Below are 20,911 nucleotides of genomic sequence, written 5' to 3'. Positions count from 1 at the left end.
TTATAGCAGCAATGTTCCAACATCCTAGTGGAAGGCCTTCCAGAAGAGTGGAGGCTGTTACAGCAGCAATGTTCCAACATCTATGGAAAGCCTTCCCAGAAGAGTGGAGGCTGTTATAGCAGCAATGTTCCAACATCTAGTGGAAAGCCTTCCCAGAAGAGTGGAGGCTGTTATCAGCAATGTTCACATCTAGTGGAAAGCCTTCCCAGAAGAGTGGAGGCTGTTATAACAGCAATGTTCCAATATCTAGTGGAAAGCCTTCCAGAAGAGTGGAGGCTGTTATAGCAGCAATGTTCCAACATCTAGTGGAAGCCTTCCCAGAAGAGTGGAGGCTGTTACAGCAGCAATGTCCAACATCTAGTGGAAAGCCTTCCCAGAAGAGGGAGGCTGTATAGCAGCAATGTTCCAACATCTAGGAGCCTTCCCAGAAGAGTGGAGGCTGTTATAGAGCAATGTTCCAACATCTAGTGGAAGGCTTCCAAAAGTGGAGGTGTTTATACAGCAATTTCCAACATCTAGTGGAAAGCCTTCCCAGAAGAGTGGAGCTGTTATAGCAGCAATGTTCCAACATCGGAAAGCCTTCCCAGAAGAGTGGAGGTGTTATAGCACAATGTTCCAACATCTAGTGAGGCTTCCCAGAAGAGTGGGGTGATAGCAGCAATGTTCCAACATCTAGTGGAAGGCCTTCCCAGAAGATGGAGGCTGTTATAGCAGCAATGTCCCTAGTGCTTCCAAATGTTTTCAGTCTAGAGACAGGAGCCTTCCCAAGATGGTGAGCTTTAGCGCATGTCCCCCTCCTTCCCTATGCTGTTATAGCAGCAATGTTCCAACATCTAGGGGAAAGCCTTCCCAGAAGAGCGGAGGCTGTTATAGCAGCAAAGGGGGGACCAACTCCATATTCAAGGAGCATGTGTCAACATTATTTGGTCAAGTAGTGTGTGTATTACCTGGTCCAGGCCGAGGACTTCATAAGGGTTGTACTCCTGGTACTCTCGGTCCAGCTTGGACACTTTGTAGGCCAGCAGCAGAAATACAGCCCAGCCAAACAATAGGCCTGCTTTCCTATACACACAAACAACAGGTTATCACACACACACACACACACAGAAAGTCAGAGAGAGAGAGACACAGAAAGAGAGAGAGAGAGAGAGAGAGAGACAGAGAGAGAGAGAGAGACACACAGAGAGAGAGAGAGAGACACACAGAGAGAGAAAGACAGAGAGAGAAAGACAGAGAGAGACACACTGAGAGAGAGAAAGAGAGAGCGACAGACAGAGCGAGAGACATACAGAAAGAGAGAGCGTGAGAGACACAGAGAGAGAGCGAGACACACACAGAAAGAGAGAGAGAGCGACACACACAGAAAGAGAGAGAGCGCGAGAGACAGAGAGAGAGACACACAGAGAGCGAGAAAGCGAGAGACACACAGAAAGAGAGAGACACACAGAAAGAGAGAGAGACACACAGAAAGAAAGAGAGACACACAGAAAGAAAGAGAGAGACACACAGAAAGAGAGAGAGACACACAGAAAGAGAGAGAGACACACAGAAAGAGAGAGAGACACACAGAAAGAGAGAGAGACACACAGAAAGAGAGAGAGAGACACACAGAAAGAGAGAGAGAGACACACAGAAAGAGAGAGAGACACACAGAAAGAAAGAGAGACAACTAGTTTCTGGTTCATTAGAGAAGTGACTCACTTTAGTGTGGGTATGATGCTCTGCTGTGACTTCATCAAGCGGAGACGGTACCACAGACACCGTCCATGGACCTTCCGCAGGCTCTTCAGACGCAGCTGTTCTGGGGTCACACACACGTTAGACAGGGAGTCACACACATGTGGATGTGTGTTCATAGAAGTGTTTAGAGTAAAATAACCCCCCCCCTCCCTCAGAGAAAGCCGACAGCCCCCCTCCCCCCCAGAGAAAGCCGACAGCCCCCCTCCCCCTCCCCCAGAGAAAGCCGACAGCCCCCCCCCTCCCAGAGAAGCCACAGCCCCAGCGAAAGCCGACAGCCCCCCCCCCAGCGAAAGCCGACAGCCCCCCCCCTCCCCTCCCCCAGAGAAAGCCGACAGCCCCCCTCCCCCCCCAGAGAAAGCCGACAGCCCCCTCCCTCCCCCCAGAGAAAGCCGACAGCCCCCCTCCCTCCCAGAGAAGCCGACAGCCCTCCCCCTCCCCAGAGAAAGCCGACAGCCCCCTCCCCTCCCCCAGAGAAAGCCGACAGCCCCCCTCCCTCCCCCAGAGAAAGCGACAGCCCCCCCCCTCCCAGAGAAAGCGCACAGCCCCTCCCCTCCCAGAGAAAGCCGACAGCCGCCCTCCCCTCCCCAGAGAAAGCCGACAGCCGCCCCTCCCCATTTCTGACTGAAAAGTTCATTTAACAAAACCCTCATTTGTTAGGAAAAAACATTCCCATTCCCATTCCCATTCCCACTTCATTCATTCCCATTCATTCTAACGCTTGCTCTCTTTACGTGACACACGTATGCGTCGCATGCACGTGACCAATAGGGTCCGACCTATATCATATTCACGTCAATAAATTGGTTATAAACAAACTTCGAAAAACACGTGAGAGCTAAATGGACGTAGATGTGAAAAATAAACTCGAACCGGGAATGTTTGGTTTCTCACGCGAGGTAAAGGGTAAAGCAGATGTGTGGAATAAAATTGGACTAGGTGACATATATTTATAAAAAAAAAAAAATATATATATATATATATTAAAAATGATTTAACCTTTAAGTCAGTTAAGAACAAATTGTTATTGACAATGACGTCCTATCTAATATACTGGAGATGAAGGAGGAAGTGACGTGTGCATATTGTATGTAAACAGATGCTTTTAGATTACGCTATCCCTATCGGACTGTTTGGCACAGCGTAAACACTAAATAAATGGAAAGCGTACCAGAGAGTGTTGTAACAGGTACATTTTTTTATTTTGTTGTAAAGACTTTATAACAGCCAAGACTAATAAATAAAAAAGTCGCATGGATTTGTTTATGAATTGGAGAAACGGAACAGTGAGGTTATTGTATAAGGTAATTATTCAACGGGTCGCTTTGTTATTTTATAACTAAAATGCTTGACTGCATTTCAAATCATGAATGACTCATATGCCGTGTGATTACATGAACAAATAAGTGATTGATACAGTAGTTTATAATTACACTAAGTATTGCAATATAGGCCTAAGTAAGTTACGCTATAAAGACTAACCAGAATGCACTCTAAGGCCTACAACTCAGTGGTGCTTATACAAGGCTGCTATACTAAACCTACTAAAGATAATGACAATACTTTAAATTATCATAATAATAACAATATGGAGATTAAGAAAAAGGAGGGTTATTATTAATATAATATTTTGGAACAATTTAAACACTACATAAATTACAAGTAAAACCAGAAAGGCTGTTCTAATAAAACTTTTATAACAGTATAGTAAATATTTTTTTTAAATTTGGGATGCACGATATATCGGTGAACATATTGGAATCGGACGATTTAGCTAAAAATGCCAACATTTAGTTTAATGACCCGATGTCTAGTTTAACGGCGATGTCTAGTTTAACGGCGATGTCTAGTTTAACGGCGATGTCTAGTTTAACGGCGATGTTAAAAACCGATGTCAAAACTACCGTGCATACCTACATAACGTTGGTACATGACGTAATGACGCCGTGTAAAATGTCACGCTACACGTGCAACACAGCATTCCCAAACTAGCCCACAAAATGTCTTCTGCGTGGATCGAGCGGTCAACAAGTCGAGCAGTCATTTAAAAGAGTAAGAACATTTCAGAGAGACAACTCAAAGGTGAAATTCATTAACACAAAGATAATGGAATTCATTACCCTTGACAATCAACCGTTCTGTGTGTGGTGATGTTGGCTTTCGCCGACTGGTAGCGCAACGGCTACACCATACGTTACCAAGTGCGCTATTTTTCAGATGTTGCCCTACCGGAGTTACGCGGTAATAGCGTCACTGCTATTAGCTTCACCACATACTATGGAACGCCGTTTGGGTCTTTGCATGTCAAGAAAGATACAGTAACACTGTCAAAACGGTACAAAAGAAGTCTGCAAACAAGCAAACACCGGCCACGAACGATGTGTTTACAATACCACGATATCGGCCAAAAATGTCATATCACTATTAAAAATAGCAAAATTTGTTAAATTGTTTATCCGACATTTTGTTGTTGCGTAAGGCTTGGAGCTCATGGAATTAGTAGGCTATTAAACAAACACTCAAACAGGCAACAGGATGTGTCTTATTTCTGTAGATATCTATGGATGATTTATAGAACCAGGCACATTTAACAGTTAAGCTATTGATTATAGACCTAATTAAAGTTGGGAGTTTCTTCTCGCCTGACAATTAAGGCAACAGCTGTTTTCTCGTCTCCTAACTCTGCTGCTGCTTCCGCCACATTGTTCTCAACACCAATATACTGGTTAACTCTGCTATTATGCACATAGCAACACGGTCTAGGAAAAGGTACCAATTCAACAGTGGGACTGATGTTTCAGAACTGCAGACAGCGACCGCTATCAAACACAGGAGAAAAAGCATTTGTTATAAAAATATATATATATATATATATATTTATTTATTAGTGTTGCACCATTGTCCTTAATCATATACAATATCAGTAGCACATGTCTTAGTGACGGACTGTTCCGTCCCCACGGCCTCCACAATGGATCAGTCCACTCAGGAGACCAGGCTTTGTATCTTATACACCATCTTTTTTTTTTTTACTAAAGAAATCCCGATCGACCAACAACCTATCGACCAGTCAACTAAATGGGGTCAGCCCTACACGCTTCTATATAAAATCCAGCAATATGGTTTATTTTGGAAGCTTACCTACTGTACTATATTGGCCACCTAGCAGGGACATAGCCAGAAATTCGTTAGTGGGAGGGCCTGCAGAGATTTGGATGGGCCAACATTTGTAATGATAGTATTAATAATAATAAATGATTTGTTTTGCTCAATCTGATTGGGTGGACCTGGCTCCCCAGTTGGTGGGCCTGTGTCCACCCAGGCCTATGCCCCTGCTGCCAGGGCTAGGCTAGGCTACTGCCAGGCTAGTCTGCTAGTAGTAGACTTCTCAACAACATGTGGATGTCTTCTTTGCACAAACATACAGGTCATCTAGCTAGATGTACATGGAGTCTCAGTCTGTATGTTGCACTGGTATTTTCAATTCTGACATTAGGTGTAGCCATCGATTCATATAGTCTGATACGATTTCCACGTTGTCAAATGGATACAGGGGGGCTACACTGTTTCCTGGGTGGCAGACTAAATTCCACGGAGAAGGAAGTTCATAATGAACGTCACCAATCGCGTGGAGCTGAGACCAGGCTTTGTGGTATCTAGCTCCAACTACATCGCCCAAGGTCAATACTTCATTTTCTTTAAATTATGAAACGCACACCTTGTACCCATGTTTGTCCCCTGTAGTTGAATGCAATTCTTTGTTTTCTAAAACCCATACTTTTTTAAATAAACGTTATTCAAATACCACCACCGACTGTTTGCTCATTGCTGTTGCTCTAAGATGGCAACTCGGCGCTAATGTGCATATGCCAATTGAATCTCAACAAGAAAACATTTGGGGGTACTATTTGATTACCGGTTATTGAAAAAAGTATTAATTTCAGCAGACAAAGAATGGCAAGCAACTACAGAGGACAAACATAGGTACAAGGTGGACGTTTCATATTTTATTTTAAGTATTGACCTTGGTCGAATCGATGTAGTAGGAGCAAGATCCACAAAGCCCGGTCTCGGATCCACACCGTTGATGAAATACATCAGAAACTTCATTCACCGTGAAGTGAAGTTGAGTCCGCTAACGTTACTTCACGGGTAACGTTAGCATAACAGACAGCTGTGACGATATAGCTACAATACTAAGGTAAACGTGTTTATTTACCCCCCCCCCCCCCTGTATGAATTCAACCTCACGGCCATATCAAAAACCTTCCAATGCTTTACTTAGTTATCAACCAAGTGACTAAATAAATACAAGTTAGCTAGCTAGCACCCCCCACGAACGTTGGCTAACGTCAACAGCAGCATACGTAACGAACGTCGCAAAGAGTATTTTGCAAGACCACGTAAAATTCAGAGTAACCCGTTAACTAGCTAGCTAAAGTTAGCTAGCTAGACGGGACCATTTGTTATATAGCTAACTGACGCAGCTAGCTGGCTAAGTCACCAGCCAAACTTTAAGCTGAACGAGAAATACTAGCTAGTTATGTGTTATTGGCACTGATGTTATCAGACTGATACAGTATCAAATAAAAAATAAAAAGTTAGCTAGCTCGTAGCTAGCTTCTTAGTTATGTAAACACGAACGCAGCGAGATTGGGCATGACGCTTCATAGCACCCCTAGCAATGCAGAGTTGGTAACGTCAGTTAACTACTTGTTGTTCTGTGTATTTCAGCCAGCCAGCTAGTTACCGTTAGGTAACTACAACATGCGAATGTAGCTAGCTAGCAACAGAGTTGGCTGGCAAGAAAAACTCTGTAGCTAGTGGTGGTCCGTCTCAGAACTGGCTAATCGAATTTGTTAGTTAGCAGGCTAGCTAACTTCACCCATCACACACACAGCATACTTAGCCAACTAACCAACTTTAGCATGCTAGCTAGGCGATGCTATCTTGTCGTATACATCGGGGCCTTACCCGCATTCTGATCTCGGGGCCAGAGGTAATATGTGGCTGGGATGACGATGAGTCCAACGAATGACGTTAGGAAGTAGAAAAATGTGTTGCCGCTGTCATCGTACTGAAACTGTTGCCCGGCCATTTCGTCGCGGGGCGTCTAGGGTCCCCCTTCTTCTCCACCGCTATGCCTTCCCAATCAAGCCCAGTATGTATGACTTGACACACACCACTGATCAGGCACCAGCTAACATAGGGCCAAAACAGCGCGATGCTGCGAGAGATCGGGTACGTGGTTTACGCCTGCGCAGTGGGTTAGTTTCTGCTTCCGTTCTTCTTCTTCTTCTTCGTCTGTGTAACCGGAAACTTGTCCCTATTGTTATGTTTCCACCTAGTGGTTAGTATTGGATATTACTTACAGCTTTGAAACTGTACTTGGCTACTAAGCTAGATGGGATACAGCTTTTGTCAAAAGTTTAAATCAAAAGTAGATTTTATTTTGTAAATTTTCCCTAACCCTAACCCCTTTCCTAACCTAATTATCCTAAACTGCTACGTTAATTATCCTAACCTGTTGCGTAACTTCTAAACCTGCTACGAAAAGTCCCTTTTGACAAAAGCTGTATACCTTCTAGAAAAAAAAACGTGTTTCTCTTATGTCTGCTACGTTAGGTTCGCGCTGTACTGAAACGCGCTTTATAATAGGCAATACTGTCTATAATAAACCCATCAAATCTAATGACTTAGATCAAATGTAAAGTCAGGAACAATATATATATATATATGTTTATTTTCAGACGTTTTAAATGGTTCTCTTACGTTGTCTTCTAATTCAAATGATCATGTTCATCAAAGTGACCAATTTAATATTCAGGCATTCAAGAATTAGAAACGTCATTGTATTACAATATGAAATTAGATGCTCTTTACAATTTTACTTTGATGATCTTTCAAATTGAGTCGAGTTTAAGTTGAGTTTACTACTTCTAAAAGCATTGGATTGGTGGAGCCATAGGGTAGACCTGTGGTTCTCAACCCAGGGTACTAGTGGGGTATTAGGGGGTAACTTGGCCTATCCACAGGGGGTACAAAATGTAGTTATAATATATGCATGAACTGTTTCGGATGGGAAGCATGCGGACATCTTAAGATATTTAAGGCCATAGGCTTACTGGCCTTTTTTATTTTCATTTAACCTTTATTTAACTAGGCAAGTCCGTTAAGAACAAATTATTATTTACAATGATGGCCTACCAGAAGGCCCTTGGCGGGGGCTGGTTATTAAAAGTAAATAAAATATAAATATAGGACAAAACACACATCACGACAAGAGAGACAACACAACACTACATAAAGAGAGACCAAAGACGACATAGCAAGGCAGCAACACATGACAAAACAGCATGGTAGCAACACAACATGACAACAACATGGTAGCAACACAACATGGTAGCAGCACAAAACATGGTACAAACATTATTGGGCACAAACAACAGCACAAAGGGCAAGAAGGTAGAGACAACAATACATCACGTGAAGCAGCCACAACTGTCAGTAAGAGTGTCCATGATTGAGATAAAAACTGTCCAGTTTGAGTGTTTGTTGCAGCTCGTTCCAGTCGCTAGCTGCAGCGAACTGAAAAGAGGAGCGACCCAGGGATGTGTGTGCTTTGGGGACCTTTAACAGAATGTGTCTGGCAGAATGGAACGGCCTTAAGTGTACATGAGAAAGTACTTCAGGGGTACTTCGGGCAGAGCCCAATGTAGTTGGTGGTACAGTAACCAAAAAAGGTTTAGAACCACTGGGTTACATTCAAGAGGAAGTTTCCACCATATTTCTTATACCAGTCATTTAGTTTCAAATCAGTGAAGGGAAGTGAACAAGTGCTCACTATGGGAGGAAGCGTGGCCAATGATTGGGATGTAACCAATGTTATTTCCCTCTACGTATAATGGGAGAACCTCCTCTCCTCCATCCTCTCCTGCTCCTCTCCTCCTTCCTCTCCTCCATCCTCTCCTCTCCTCCCTCCCTCCTCTGTCCTCTCCTCCGTCCTCTCCTTTCCTCCGTCCTCTCCTCCTCGTCCTCTCCTCCCTCATCTCCTCTGTCCTCTCTTCCTCCTTCTCCTCTCCTCTCCTCCCTCCTCTATTCTGTCCTCTCCTCCGTCCTCTCATCCGTTCTCTCCTCCGTTCTCTCCTCGACTCCTCTCCTCCCTCCTCTCCTCTGTTCTCTCCTCGCATCCTCTCCTCCATCCTCTCCTCGCCCCCTCTCCTCCCTCCTCTCCTCCGTCCTCTCCTCCATCCTCTCCTCTGTCCTCTCCTCCCTCCTCTCCTCTGTTCTCTCCTCACATCCTCTCCTCCATCCTCTCCTCGCCCCCTCTCCTCCCTCCTTTCCTCGCCTCCTCTCCTCCGTCCTCTCCTCGACTGGATGAAATGGTAATTGAGGAGAGGCGGCGAGGAGAAGGAAAGTAGACGGAAATGCTATTGCGAGAAATGAGATGTTTCTTCTCCACTCCACACAGGCAAATGGCTTTGAGGAATCCCAAAATATATGTGTAACGTGATCAAAACAAATGTATAGTCGTGAACAGTGCTTGATTTGGGAGGAGCTCACCAGAACAGAGTACCTTCACGTCAAATATTCTACTGAGTTCCTGAACCTCTTATAGAATATGAGCTCAAAAATATTGTGGAGTTCCCCCAATGGGCAAATTTTTTGTGAACATTTTTGAATGAAAGACCAAAGAGGATAAACAGCAAATAAAAAAAAATTCACAGCCCGTTTTGCTCATATTTACCAAGGGTGCCAATATTAGTGGAGGCCACTGTAGAGGTGTAATCTAAACCCGTTCATTTTTAATCTGACGGTATCCAGGGCTGCGTTCAGTACATTTGTATGTTCTAGAACGTTCAATTGAACCGAAAAGGTGCTGTACTGAAAAACCAGTTGAAAAACGGGGAAGGGATTTTTTGTTGGAACGCTGTCAGCATGGCCACTGTTCTTTAAATACGTCACTCATTGCTTCAAGCCACACCTCGCCACACCCACCAAATGTACCTCAAAGTCCGTTCAAAGAACATACAAGAACGTTTTGGAGAAATGTATCGTTCCGCAACGTAGCAAATTTTAATGCGAACTGAATGCACCTCTGCTATTGACATGCATGTTGAATTAGAACGTGACAACAGTAATTACTGAGGCAGTCTACACAGCACAGGTGAGTGCAAGTAGGCCTAGACAGAGCACTGGTTGGGTGGCTGCAGCCTTGTTCCACCCCTTTATGTTAATTTATTAATATATGCAAACACACCCCATGTGTTTATGCAAATGAGGTAATACCATTTTCTTTATTTTAACACAAAAAAGTTTCAAACAAATACCTGATACCATTAGAACATGCATTCTAAGAAGAAGAAAAAAGTGAAATTTAACAATAAATTGAATACCTGAATTTCCAACAAAATCCCTGAATATTATTTGTCCGTGCCAGTAAAACGTTTTATGTGTGCTATAATTCAGTTGATATCTGATGGATTATAAAAATTCAAAAAGTTTGGAGTATCTTCATTTATTGTCCAATTGTTGCATTTTATTAGAATAGTAAACATTTTGATGACTGTTGCTACTTTACAAATCATTGCAGATGACTGGGAGGAGACGAGGACAGAAGGTACCCTTACATCTAGGATGTCACTCGACCGGGCCCTTAGTGATGATGTCACAGGTGCACCACGATGTCGTCAAGTGGCTTGCGGGTGAGGTCGGGCACGGTGGCGTCGGGGGCGGGGTAACCGACAGGAAGAAGCATCAGCAGCTTCTCATTGGCTGGCCGACCGAGGAGCAGCCTGAGCTGGGGGCCGCAGTTGAGGGGCGTCGTCGTCACCGTCACCAGACCTGCATTCTGACAGGGGATTGGACAGACTGCATGTCAGTCAAACACAGAGAGACAAGGGTTTGGTCAGAATATCAAACAGAATATCCAGAGGTTTATTAAGGGTTTTGAAATGCTCTTATGGTTGGCTAGAGCTGACACCATTCCCCGTTCTATCTGACAGACAATCATTTCTGTTCTACGCAATATATTTCTACGTCAACGTTCTGTAATGTAACATCCTTCTGTCTTTGTTTGACATTTTATTTCAAATCAAATATTTAGATGTTATTGTGGGTGTAGCTAAATGCTTGTGTTCCTAGCTCCAACAGTGCAGTGATATCTAACAATTCACAACATTACACACAAATCTAAAATAATGGAATTAAGAAATATATAAATATTAGGACGAGTAATATCTGAGTGGCATTGACTGTCGTAGTCCATAGTATATAAAAAAAAATATATATATATATATATATATATATATATATATATATATATTGCCTTTGGAAAGTATTCAGACCCCTTAACTTTTTCCACATTTTGTTACGTTACAGCCTTATTCTAAAATGTATTAAATAAATAAAAATCCTCAGCAATCTACACACAATACCCCATAATGACAAAGCGAAAGCAGGTTTTTAGAAATGTTTGAAAATGTATTAAAAATACAAAACAGAAATACCTTATTTACATAAGTATTCAGACCCTTTACTATGAGACTTGAAATTGAGCTCAGGTACATTCTGTTTCCATTGATCATCCTTGAGATGTTTCTACAACTTGATTGGAGTCCACCTGTGTTAAATTCAATTGATTGGACATGTTTTGGAAAGACACACACCTGTCTATATAAGGTCCCACAGTTGACAGTGCATGTCAGAGCAAAAACCAAGCCATGAGGTTGAAGGAATTGTCCGTAGAGCTCCGAGACAGGATTGTGTCGAGCATTGAAGGTCCCTAAGAACACAGTGGCCTCCATCATTCTTAAATGGAAGAAGTTTGGAACCACCATGACTCTTCCTAGAGTTTGCCGTCCAGCCAAACTGAGCAATCGATGGTCCCACTGACAAAGCTCTAAGTTCCTCTGTGGAGATGGGAGAACCTTCCAGAAAGACAACCATCTATGCAGCACTCCACCAATCAGGCCTTTATGGTAGAGTGGCCAGACAGAAGCCCCTCTTCAGTAAAAGGCACATGACAGCCCGCTTGGAGTTTGCCAAAAGGCACCTAACGGACTCTAACCATGAGAAACAAGATTCTCTGGTCTGATGAAACCAAGATCAAACTCTTTGGCCTGAATGCCAAGTGTCACATCTGGAGGAAACCTGGCACCATCCCTACGGTGAAGCATGGTGGTGGCAGCATCATGTTGTGGGGATGTTTTTCAGTGGCAGGAACTGGGAGACTAGTCAGGATCGAGGCAAAGATTAACAGAGCAAAGTACAGAGAGATCCTTGATAAAAACCTGCTCCAGAGCGCTCAGAACCTCAGACTGGGATGAAGGTTCAACTTCCAACAGGACAACAACCCGAAGCACATAGCCAAGACAACGCAGGAGTGGCTTCGGGACAAGTCTCTGAATGTCCTTGAGTGGCCTAGCCAGAGCCCGGACTTGAACCCGGTCTAACATCCCTGGAGAAACCTGAAAATAGCTGTGCAGCAACACTCCCCATCCAACCTGACAGAGCTTGAGAGGATCTGCATAGAAGAATGGGAGAAACTCCCCAAATACAGGTCTGCCAAGCTTGTAGCTTCATAGCCAACTCGAGGCTGTAATAGATGCCAAAGGTGCTTCAACAAAGTACTGAGTAAAGGGTCTATACTTATGTAAATTTGATATTTCAAAAATATTTTGTATAAATTAGCAAAACATTTTTAAAAACCTGTTTTTGCTTAGTCATTATGGGGTATTGTGTATAGATTGATGAGGGGGGGGGGAAACAATTGAATCCATTTTTATTTATTTATATTTTTATTTGTAACGTAACAAAATGTAGAAGAAAAAACAGTCAAGGTGCCTGAATACTTTCCGAAGGCTCTGTATATGTGATGGGATGTATTGACATTATAGACGGGATGTGGATGGAATATATCTACAGAATACATAGAATAGAATAGTAGATGTACAGCAATAGTTGAATAGACTGGACTTGACTAGAATACATTATATACAGTACATATGAAATGAGTAAAACAGTGTGTATACATTATTAAAGTGACCAGTGGTCTATTATTAAAGTGACCAGTGATTCCATGTCGACAGTATGTATATAGGGCAGCAGCCTCTAAGGTGCAAGGTTGAGTAACCGGGTGGTAGCCGGCTATTGACAGTGACTGAGTTCAGGGCAAGGTACTGGGGGGAGACACGCTAGGGATGGCTATTTAACAGTCTGATGGCCTTGAGATAGAATCTGTTTTTCAGTCTCTCTGTCCCAGTTTTGATGCACCTGTACTGACCTCGCCTTCTGGATGATAGCGGGGTGAACAGGCAGTGGCTCAGGTAGTTGTTGTCCTTGATGATCTTTTTGTCCTTCCTGTGACATCGGGTGGTGTAGGTGTCCTGGAGGGCAGGTAGTTTGCCCCCGGTGATGCGTTGTGCAGACCGCACCACCCTCTGGAGAGCCCTGTGGTTGCAGGTGGTGCAGTTGCTGTACCAGGCGGTGATACAGCCCGACAGGATGCTCTCAATGGTGCATCTGTAGAAGTTTCTGAGGGTATTAGCTGTATTTCTTCAGCCTCCTGGTGTTGAAGAGGCTCTGTTGCGCCTTCTTCACCACACTGTCTGTGTGGGTGGGTCATTTCAGATTGTCTGTGATGTGTACGCCGAGGAACTTGAGTCTTTTCACCTTCTCCACTGCGGCCCAGTTGATGTGGATGGGGGCATACTCCCTCTGCTGTCTCCACGATCAGCTCCTTCGTTTTGTTGACGTTGAGGGAAAGGGTTATTTTCCTGGCCCCACTCCGCCATGGCCCTCACCTCCTCCCTGTAGGCCGTCTCGTCGTTGTTGGTAATCAGGCCCACTACTGTTGTGTCATCTGCAAACTTGATGATTGAGTTGGAGGCGTTCATGGCCACGCAGTCATGGGTGAACAGGAGAGGGCTGAGCATGCACCCTTGTGGGGCCCCCTGTGTTGAGGATCAGCCTAGTGGAGGTGTTGTTTCCTACCTTCACCACCTGGGGGCGGCCCATCAGGAAGTCCAGGACCCAGATGCACAGGGCAGAGTTCAGACCCAGGGCCCCAAGCTTAATGATGAGCTTGGAGGGTACTACGGTGTTAAAGGCAATGAACAGCATTCTTACATAGGTATTCCTCCAGATGGGATAAGGCAGTGTGCAGTGTGATGGTGATTGCATCGTCTGTGAATCTATTGGGGCGGTATGCAAATTGAAGTGGGTCTAGGGTGGCAGGTAAGGTGAAGGTGATATGATCCTTGACTAGTCTCTCAAAGCACTTCATGATGACAGAAGTGAGCGCTACAGGGCTATAGTCATTTACCTTTGCTTTCTTGGGTACAGGAACAACGGTGGACATCTTGAAGCAAGTGGGGACAGCAGACTGGGACAGGGAGAGATTGAATATGTCCGTAAACACTCCAGCCAGCTGGTCTGCGCATGCTCTGAGGACGCGGCTAGGGATGCCGTCTGAGCCGGCAGCCTTGCGAGGATTAACACGTTAAAATGTTTTACTCACGTCGAACACGGAGAAGGAGAGCCCACAGTCCTTGGTAGAGGGCCACGTCGGTAGCACTGTGTTATCCTCAAAGCAGGTGAAGAAGGTGTTTAGCTTGTCTGGGAGCAAGTCGTCAGTGTCCGCGACGTGGCTGGTTTTCCCTTTGTAATTTGTGATTGTCTGGAGTCCCTGCCACATATGTCTCATGTCTGAGCAGTTGAATTGCAACTCCACTTTGTCTCTGTACTGATGTTTTACCTGTTTGATTGACTTACGGAGGACATAACTGGACTGTTTGTGTTCAACCATATTCCCAGTGACCTTGCCGTGGTTCGCGCTTTCACGGTTTTTGGTTTGGGTAGGTTTTAATAGTCATAGTGGGAACAACATCCCCTATACACTTCTTGATGAACTCATTCACCGTGTCAGTGTATACGTCAATGTTATTCTCAGAGGCAACCCGGGAACATATCACAGTCCGCGTGATCTAAACAATCTTGAAGCATGGATTCCGATTTGTCAGACCAGTAATGAATAGACCTTAGCATGGGTACTTCCTGTTTGAGTTTCTGCCTTTAGGAAGGGAAGAGCAGAAGGGAGGTGTGATCTGATTTGCCGAAGGGAGGGCGGGGGAGGTCCTTGTAGCCATCCCGAAAGGGATAGTGACAATGGTCGAGAGTTTTTGAAGCACGAGTACAACAGGCAATGTGTTGATAGAACTTCGGTAGTGTTTTCCTCCCGAAATGTTTTTGTTTAAAATCCCCAGCTACAATAAATACGGCCTCAGGATATGTGGTTTCCTGTTAGCACAAAGTCCAGTGTAGTTCCTTGAAGGCCGTCGTGGTATCGGCTTGAGGGGGAATATACACGGTTGTGACTATAACCGAAGAGAATTCTCTTTGGAGGTAATATGTTTGTGAGGTATTCTAGGTCAGGTGAACAAAAGAACTTGAGTTCCTGTATGTTATCACAATCACACCATGAGTAGTTAATCATGAAACATACACCTCTACCTTTCTTCTTCCCGGAGAGTTCTTTATTCCTGTCTGCGCGATGTACTGAGAACCCAGCTGGCTGTATGGATCGGGACAGTATTTCCGGAGAGAGACATGATTCCGTGAAACAGAGTATGTTACAGTCCCTGATGTCTCTTTGGAATGAGATCCTTGCCCTGAGCTCATCTACTTTATTGTCCAGGGACTGAACATTAGCGAGTAATATAGTCGGAAGCGATGGATGGTGTGCACGCCTCCTGAGTCGGACTAGAAGTCCACTCTGAATACCTCTTCTCCGCCGGCGGCGTCTTGGAGCAGCCTCTGGAATAAGTTCAGTTGCCTTGGGGGTACGAACAAAGGATCTCATTCGGGAAAGTTGTATTTCTGGTCAGAATGCTGATGAGTTACCACTCTCTGATATCCCAAAGTTCTTTCCGGCTGTATTTTATAACACAAAAAACATTCCAGACTAATAATATAAGAAATAACACAAAACAAAAAAAATATTGCAAAGTTGCTTAGGAGGTAGAGGCAGAGCTCCAGTGTCTGTCGGCGCCATCTTCAGATAGAATAGAGAATCATATCAGTACGCCCCAGAGGTCCACGTCCCTGAGTACGCTCCAGAGGTCCACGTCCCTGAATACGCCCCAGAGGTCCACGTCCCTGAATACGCCCTAGAGGTCCACGTCCCTGAGTACGCCCTAGAGGTCCACGTCCCTGAGTACGCCCCAGAGGTCCACGTCCCTGAGTACGCCCCAGAGGTCCACGTCCCTGAGTACGCTCCAGAGGTCCACGTCCCTGATTACGCACCAGAGGTCCACGTCCCTGAATACGCCCCAGAGGTCCACGGGGGTTGTGACTTGGTGAATGATCTGAATGAGTGTGCGTGTGGTTGTCTCACCTAGCGATTATAAAATGAATGCACTAGCTATAAGTTCCTCTGGATAAGAGCGTCTGCTAAATGACTCAAATGTAAATGACCGTGTGTGAATGATCTGACCTGCAGCGCGGCCAATAGCAGGCCACAGGAGATGGACACACTGATCTCATTGTAGTAATGAGTCCTCTTCTGTCCTCCAGCTACGATGCCGTACGTCTGTTTAAATATCAACACGAGGTAGGGAGCCACATCAAGATACTGCTTCACCCAGTTAGTCCTGGGATAGAGGGAGGAGAGATGGGGGAGAGGGGGGGGAGAGAAGGGGGAGAGAAGGGGGAAAGAGAGAGGAGAGAGGGTGAGAGAGGAGAGAGAGAGGGGGAGAGGGGAGGAGAGAGGGAGGAGACAGGGAGGGAGGGAGGAGAGAGAGGGGGGAGAGACAGGGAGGAGAGAGCAAGGGAGAGAGGGGGAGAGAGGGAGCAGAGGGAGAGAGAGGGGGGAGAGATGAGGAAAGAAAGAGGGGGAGATGGAGAGAGAGGGTGAGAGAGGGGGAGAGAGAGAGTGAGAGGGTGAGAGAGTGAGGAGAGAGGGTGAGAGGGTGAGAGAGGGAGGAAAGAAAGACAGAGAGAGAGGGTGAGGGAGGGAGGAGAGAGAGAGAGAGGAGAGGGAAAGAGAGACGAGAGAGAGGGTGAGGGCGTGAGTGGGAGAGAGGGGGAGGGAGAAGGATGGAGAAAAATTATCTGACTAGCGTGCATGTTGTATGTCTGTGTGTGTGTATGTCTACATGGTGTATATTTACAAGGTGTATATCTACATGGTGTATATTTACAAGGTGTATATTTACATGGTGTATGTCTACATGGTGTATATTTACAAGGTGTATATTTACATGGTGTGTATTTACATGGTATATATCTATATGGTGTATGTCTACATGGTGTATGTCTACATGGTGTATATCTACATGGTGTATATTTACATGGTATATATCTACATGGTGTATATTTACATGGTGTGTATTTACATGGTATATATCTACATGGTGTGTATTTACATGGTATATATCTACATGGTGTATATTTACATGGTGTATATCACCATGGTGTATATCTACATGGTGTATATCTACATAGTGTATATCTACATCGTGTATATCTACATGGTGTATATCACCATGGTGTATATTTACATGGTGTATATCACCATGGTGTATATTTACATGGTGTATATCACCATGGTGTATATTTACATGGTGTATATCTACACGGTGTATACCACCATGGTGTATATTTACATGGTGTGTATTTACACGGTGTATATGTACATGGTGTATATCTACATGGTGTATATCTACATGGTGTGTATTTACACGGTGTGTATTTACACGGTGTATATCTACATGGTGTATATCTACATGGTGTATATTTACATGGTGTATATCTACATGGTGTATATTTACATGGTATATATCTACATGGTGTATATTTACATGGTGTATATCTACATGGTGTATATCTACATGGTGTATATCTACATGGTGTATATCTACATGGTGTATGTCTACATGGTGTATATCTACATGGTGTATATTTACACGGTGTGTGCACTGTGCGTTTTTTCTGACCTGAGTCTCTGCAGGTCACTGACCCACTTGTCCCCCATCCTCTGACGGTAGTTGACTTCCTCCTCCTCCTCCACCACTAGCCTGATCTGGTGCTTCACCTCTGGGTCTGACACCACCACAAACGTCCAGGGTTCTGTGTGGGCTCCACTGGGGGCTGTGCCTGGACAACACAGACAACACATTCATGTGTTGTGTCTGTCTGTCTGTGTGTGTGTCTGTGTGTGTCTGTCTGTGTGTGTCTGTGTGTCTGTGTGTGTGTCTGTCTGTCTGTGTGTGTGTCTGTCTGTCTGTGTGTCTGTCTGTGTGTGTGTCTGTCTGTCTGTGTGTCTGTCTGTGTGTGTGTCTGTGTGTCTGTGTGTGTGTCTGTCTGTCTGTGTGTCTGTCTGTGTGTGTGTCTGTGTGTCTGTGTGTGTGTCTGTGTGTCTGTCTGTCTGTCTGTCTGTGTGTGTGTCTGTGTGTGTGTGTCTGTGTGTGTGTGTCTGTGTGTCTTTCTGTCTGTGTGTCTGTCTGTCTGTGTGTGTGTCTGTCTGTGTGTGTCTGTGTGTCTGTCTGTCTGTGTGTCTGTCTGTCTGTCTGTGTGTGTGTGTGTCTGTGTGTCTGTCTGTCTGTGTTTCTGTCTGTCTGTGTGTGTGTCTGTGTGTCTGTCTGTCTGTGTGTCTGTCTGTGTGTGTGTCTGTCTGTCTGTGTGTCTGTCTGTGTGTGTGTCTGTGTGTCTGTGTGTGTGTCTGTCTGTCTGTGTGTCTGTCTGTGTGTGTGTCTGTGTGTCTGTGTGTGTGTCTGTGTGTCTGTCTGTCTGTCTGTCTGTGTGTGTGTCTGTGTGTGTGTGTCTGTGTGTCTGTCTGTCTGTGTGTCTGTCTGTCTGTGTGTCTGTCTGTCTGTCTGTGTGTGTGTGTGTCTGTGTGTCTGTCTGTCTGTGTGTCTGTCTGTCTGTGTGTGTGTCTGTGTGTCTGTCTGTCTGTGTGTCTGTCTGTCTGTGTGTGTGTCTGTGTGTGTGTGTCTGTGTGTCTTTCTGTCTGTGTGTCTGTCTGTCTGTGTGTGTGTCTGTCTGTGTGTGTCTGTGTGTCTGTCTGTCTGTGTGTCTGTCTGTCTGTCTGTCTGTGTGTGTGTGTGTCTGTGTGTCTGTCTGTCTGTGTTTCTGTCTGTCTGTGTGTGTGTCTGTGTGTCTGTCTGTCTGTGTGTCTGTCTGTCTGTGTGTGTGTCTGTGTGTCTGTCTGTCTGTGTGTCTGTCTGTCTGTGTGTGTGTCTGTGTGTGTGTGTCTGTGTGTCTTTCTGTCTGTGTGTCTGTCTGTCTGTGTGTGTGTGTGTCTGTCTGTGTGTGTCTGTGTGTCTGTCTGTCTGTGTGTCTGTCTGTCTGTGTGTCTGTCTGTCTGTGTGTCTGTGTGTCTGTCTGTCTGTCTGTGTCTGTCTGTGTGTGTCTGTGTGTGTGTGTCTGTCTGTGTCTGTCTGTCTGTGTGTCTGTCTGTCTGTGTGTCTGTCTGTCTGTGTCTGTCTGTCTGTGTGTCTGTCTGTCTGTCTGTGTCTGTCTGTGTGTCTGTCTGTGTGTGTCTGTCTGTCTGTGTGTCTGTCTGTCTGTCTGTGTGTGTCTGTCTGTCTGTGTGTCTGTGTGCTTTATGCATGTGTTACCTGCAGTGCGGATTACGTTGTCGATGACCTGTCGTGGAACGGGCTCGGGGCTGAGGAAGCGGACAGACCTCCTCTGGTTCATCAGGCTGTAGAAGTCCTGTGACCTCTGAACCATGACCTCTACGGGGTACCGAGAAGCGGGGTAGGGCACGTGGGCCAGCTCCTCCTCCCCACCACTCTCCACCCAATCACCATCCTCTAAAACCAGACAGACAGGGGGGAAGACCAATCATCTGAATTATGAATCTACAGAAAACAAAGCTTTTTTTATTGTAGGCGGTTTGAACGCGGTTTAAAGGAGCAATCTGCAATTTTAACGTATAGTCAGATGTGCAAATCATGCACTTATTTGTTGGTTTGTGTAACCATTGTATTGCTACTTGACCGAATGGGTTCATTCATACTACCTTGAGTTGCACTGATCTGTTCTGTGGTTAATGATCTGTTCTGTGGTTAATGATCTGTTCTGTGGTTCCCTATGGTTATTGATCTGTTCTGTGGTTAATGATCTGTTCTGTGGTTAATGATCTGTTCTGTGGTTAATGATCTGTTCTGTGGTTCCCTATGGTTATTGATCTGTTCTGTGGTTAATGATCTGTTCTATGGTTAATGATCTGTTCTGTGGTTAATGATCTGTTCTGTGGTTAATGATCTGTTCTGTGGTTAATGATCTGTTCTGTGGTTAATGATCTGTTCTATGGTTAATGATATGTTCTATGGTTAATATTTATGTTCTGTGGTTCCCCATGCTTAATGATCTGTTCTGTAGTTAATGATCTGTTCTGTGGTTAATGATCTGTTCTGTGGTTAATGATCTGTTCTGTGGTTCTCTGTGGTTAATGATCTGTTCTGTGGTTAATGATCTGTTCTGTGGTTAATGATCTGTTCTGTGGTTCTCTGTGGTTAATGATCTGTTCTGTGGTTAATGATCTGTTCTATGGTTAATGATCTGTTCTGTGGTTAATGATCTGTTCTATGGTTAATGATCTGTTCTGTGGTTAATGATCTGTTCTATGGTTAATGATCTGTTCTATGGTTAATGATCTGTTCTGTGGTTAATGATCTGTTCTGTGGTTAATGATCTGTTCTGTGGTTAATGATCTGTTCTGTGGTTCCCTATGGTTATTGATCTGTTCTGTGGTTAATGATCTGTTCTGTGGTTAATGATCTGTTCTGTGGTTAATGATCTGTTCTGTGGTTAATGATCTGTTCTATGGTTAATGATCTGTTCTGTGGTTAATGATCTGTTCTGTGGTTAATGATCTGTTCTGTGGTTAATGATCTGTTCTATGGTTAATGATCTGTTCTATGGTTAATGATCTGTTCTATGGTTAATGATCTGTTCTGTGGTTAATGATCTGTTCTGTAGTTAATGATCTGTTCTATGGTTAATGATCTGTTCTGTGGTTAATGATCTGTTCTGTGGTTAATGATCTGTTCTGTGGTTAATGATCTGTTCTGTGGTTAATGATCTGTTCTGTGGTTCCCTATGGTTATTGATCTGTTCTGTGGTTAATGATCTGTTCTGTGGTTAATGATCTGTTCTGTGGTTAATG

At 44.5% G+C, this 20,911-nt stretch overlaps 2 protein-coding genes across 3 annotated transcripts in view; both read right to left on the bottom strand.

Moving 5' to 3' along the window:
* Nucleotides 1–6,995, bottom strand: part of sec63 (SEC63 homolog, protein translocation regulator) — a 38,064-nt gene extending 31,069 nt beyond the window's left edge. Inside the window, exons 1-3 of one of the 2 annotated variants that reach the window (XM_038982369.1) lie at nucleotides 6,712–6,995; nucleotides 1,702–1,801; nucleotides 948–1,062 (exon numbers count right to left, since the gene is read on the bottom strand). In XM_038982369.1, the coding sequence (XP_038838297.1) occupies nucleotides 948–1,062; nucleotides 1,702–1,801; nucleotides 6,712–6,835 (339 nt within the window). In that variant the 5' untranslated portion in view covers nucleotides 6,836–6,995. The remainder of the gene's footprint in view (nucleotides 1–947; nucleotides 1,063–1,701; nucleotides 1,802–6,711) is intronic. The other variant, XM_038982367.1, reaches the window with a different exon arrangement.
* A 3,008-nt stretch (nucleotides 6,996–10,003) lies between these two features.
* On the bottom strand, nucleotides 10,004–19,550 carry iyd (iodotyrosine deiodinase). Its single transcript, XM_038982370.1, is given in 5 exon segments — nucleotides 10,004–10,588; nucleotides 16,232–16,388; nucleotides 17,733–17,892; nucleotides 19,356–19,527; nucleotides 19,530–19,550. Coding segments are annotated over 5 exon segments (693 nt in total). The 3' UTR covers nucleotides 10,004–10,405.
* Nucleotides 19,551–20,911: the final 1,361 nt, after the last annotated feature.

The sequence above is a fragment of the Salvelinus namaycush genome, unplaced genomic scaffold (assembly GCF_016432855.1).
Source record: "Salvelinus namaycush isolate Seneca unplaced genomic scaffold, SaNama_1.0 Scaffold1144, whole genome shotgun sequence".
NCBI classification, from domain to species: domain Eukaryota; kingdom Metazoa; phylum Chordata; class Actinopteri; order Salmoniformes; family Salmonidae; genus Salvelinus; species Salvelinus namaycush.
The sequence above is the reverse complement of the archived record's forward strand: the minus strand, read 5'-3'. Positions and strand labels throughout refer to the sequence as shown.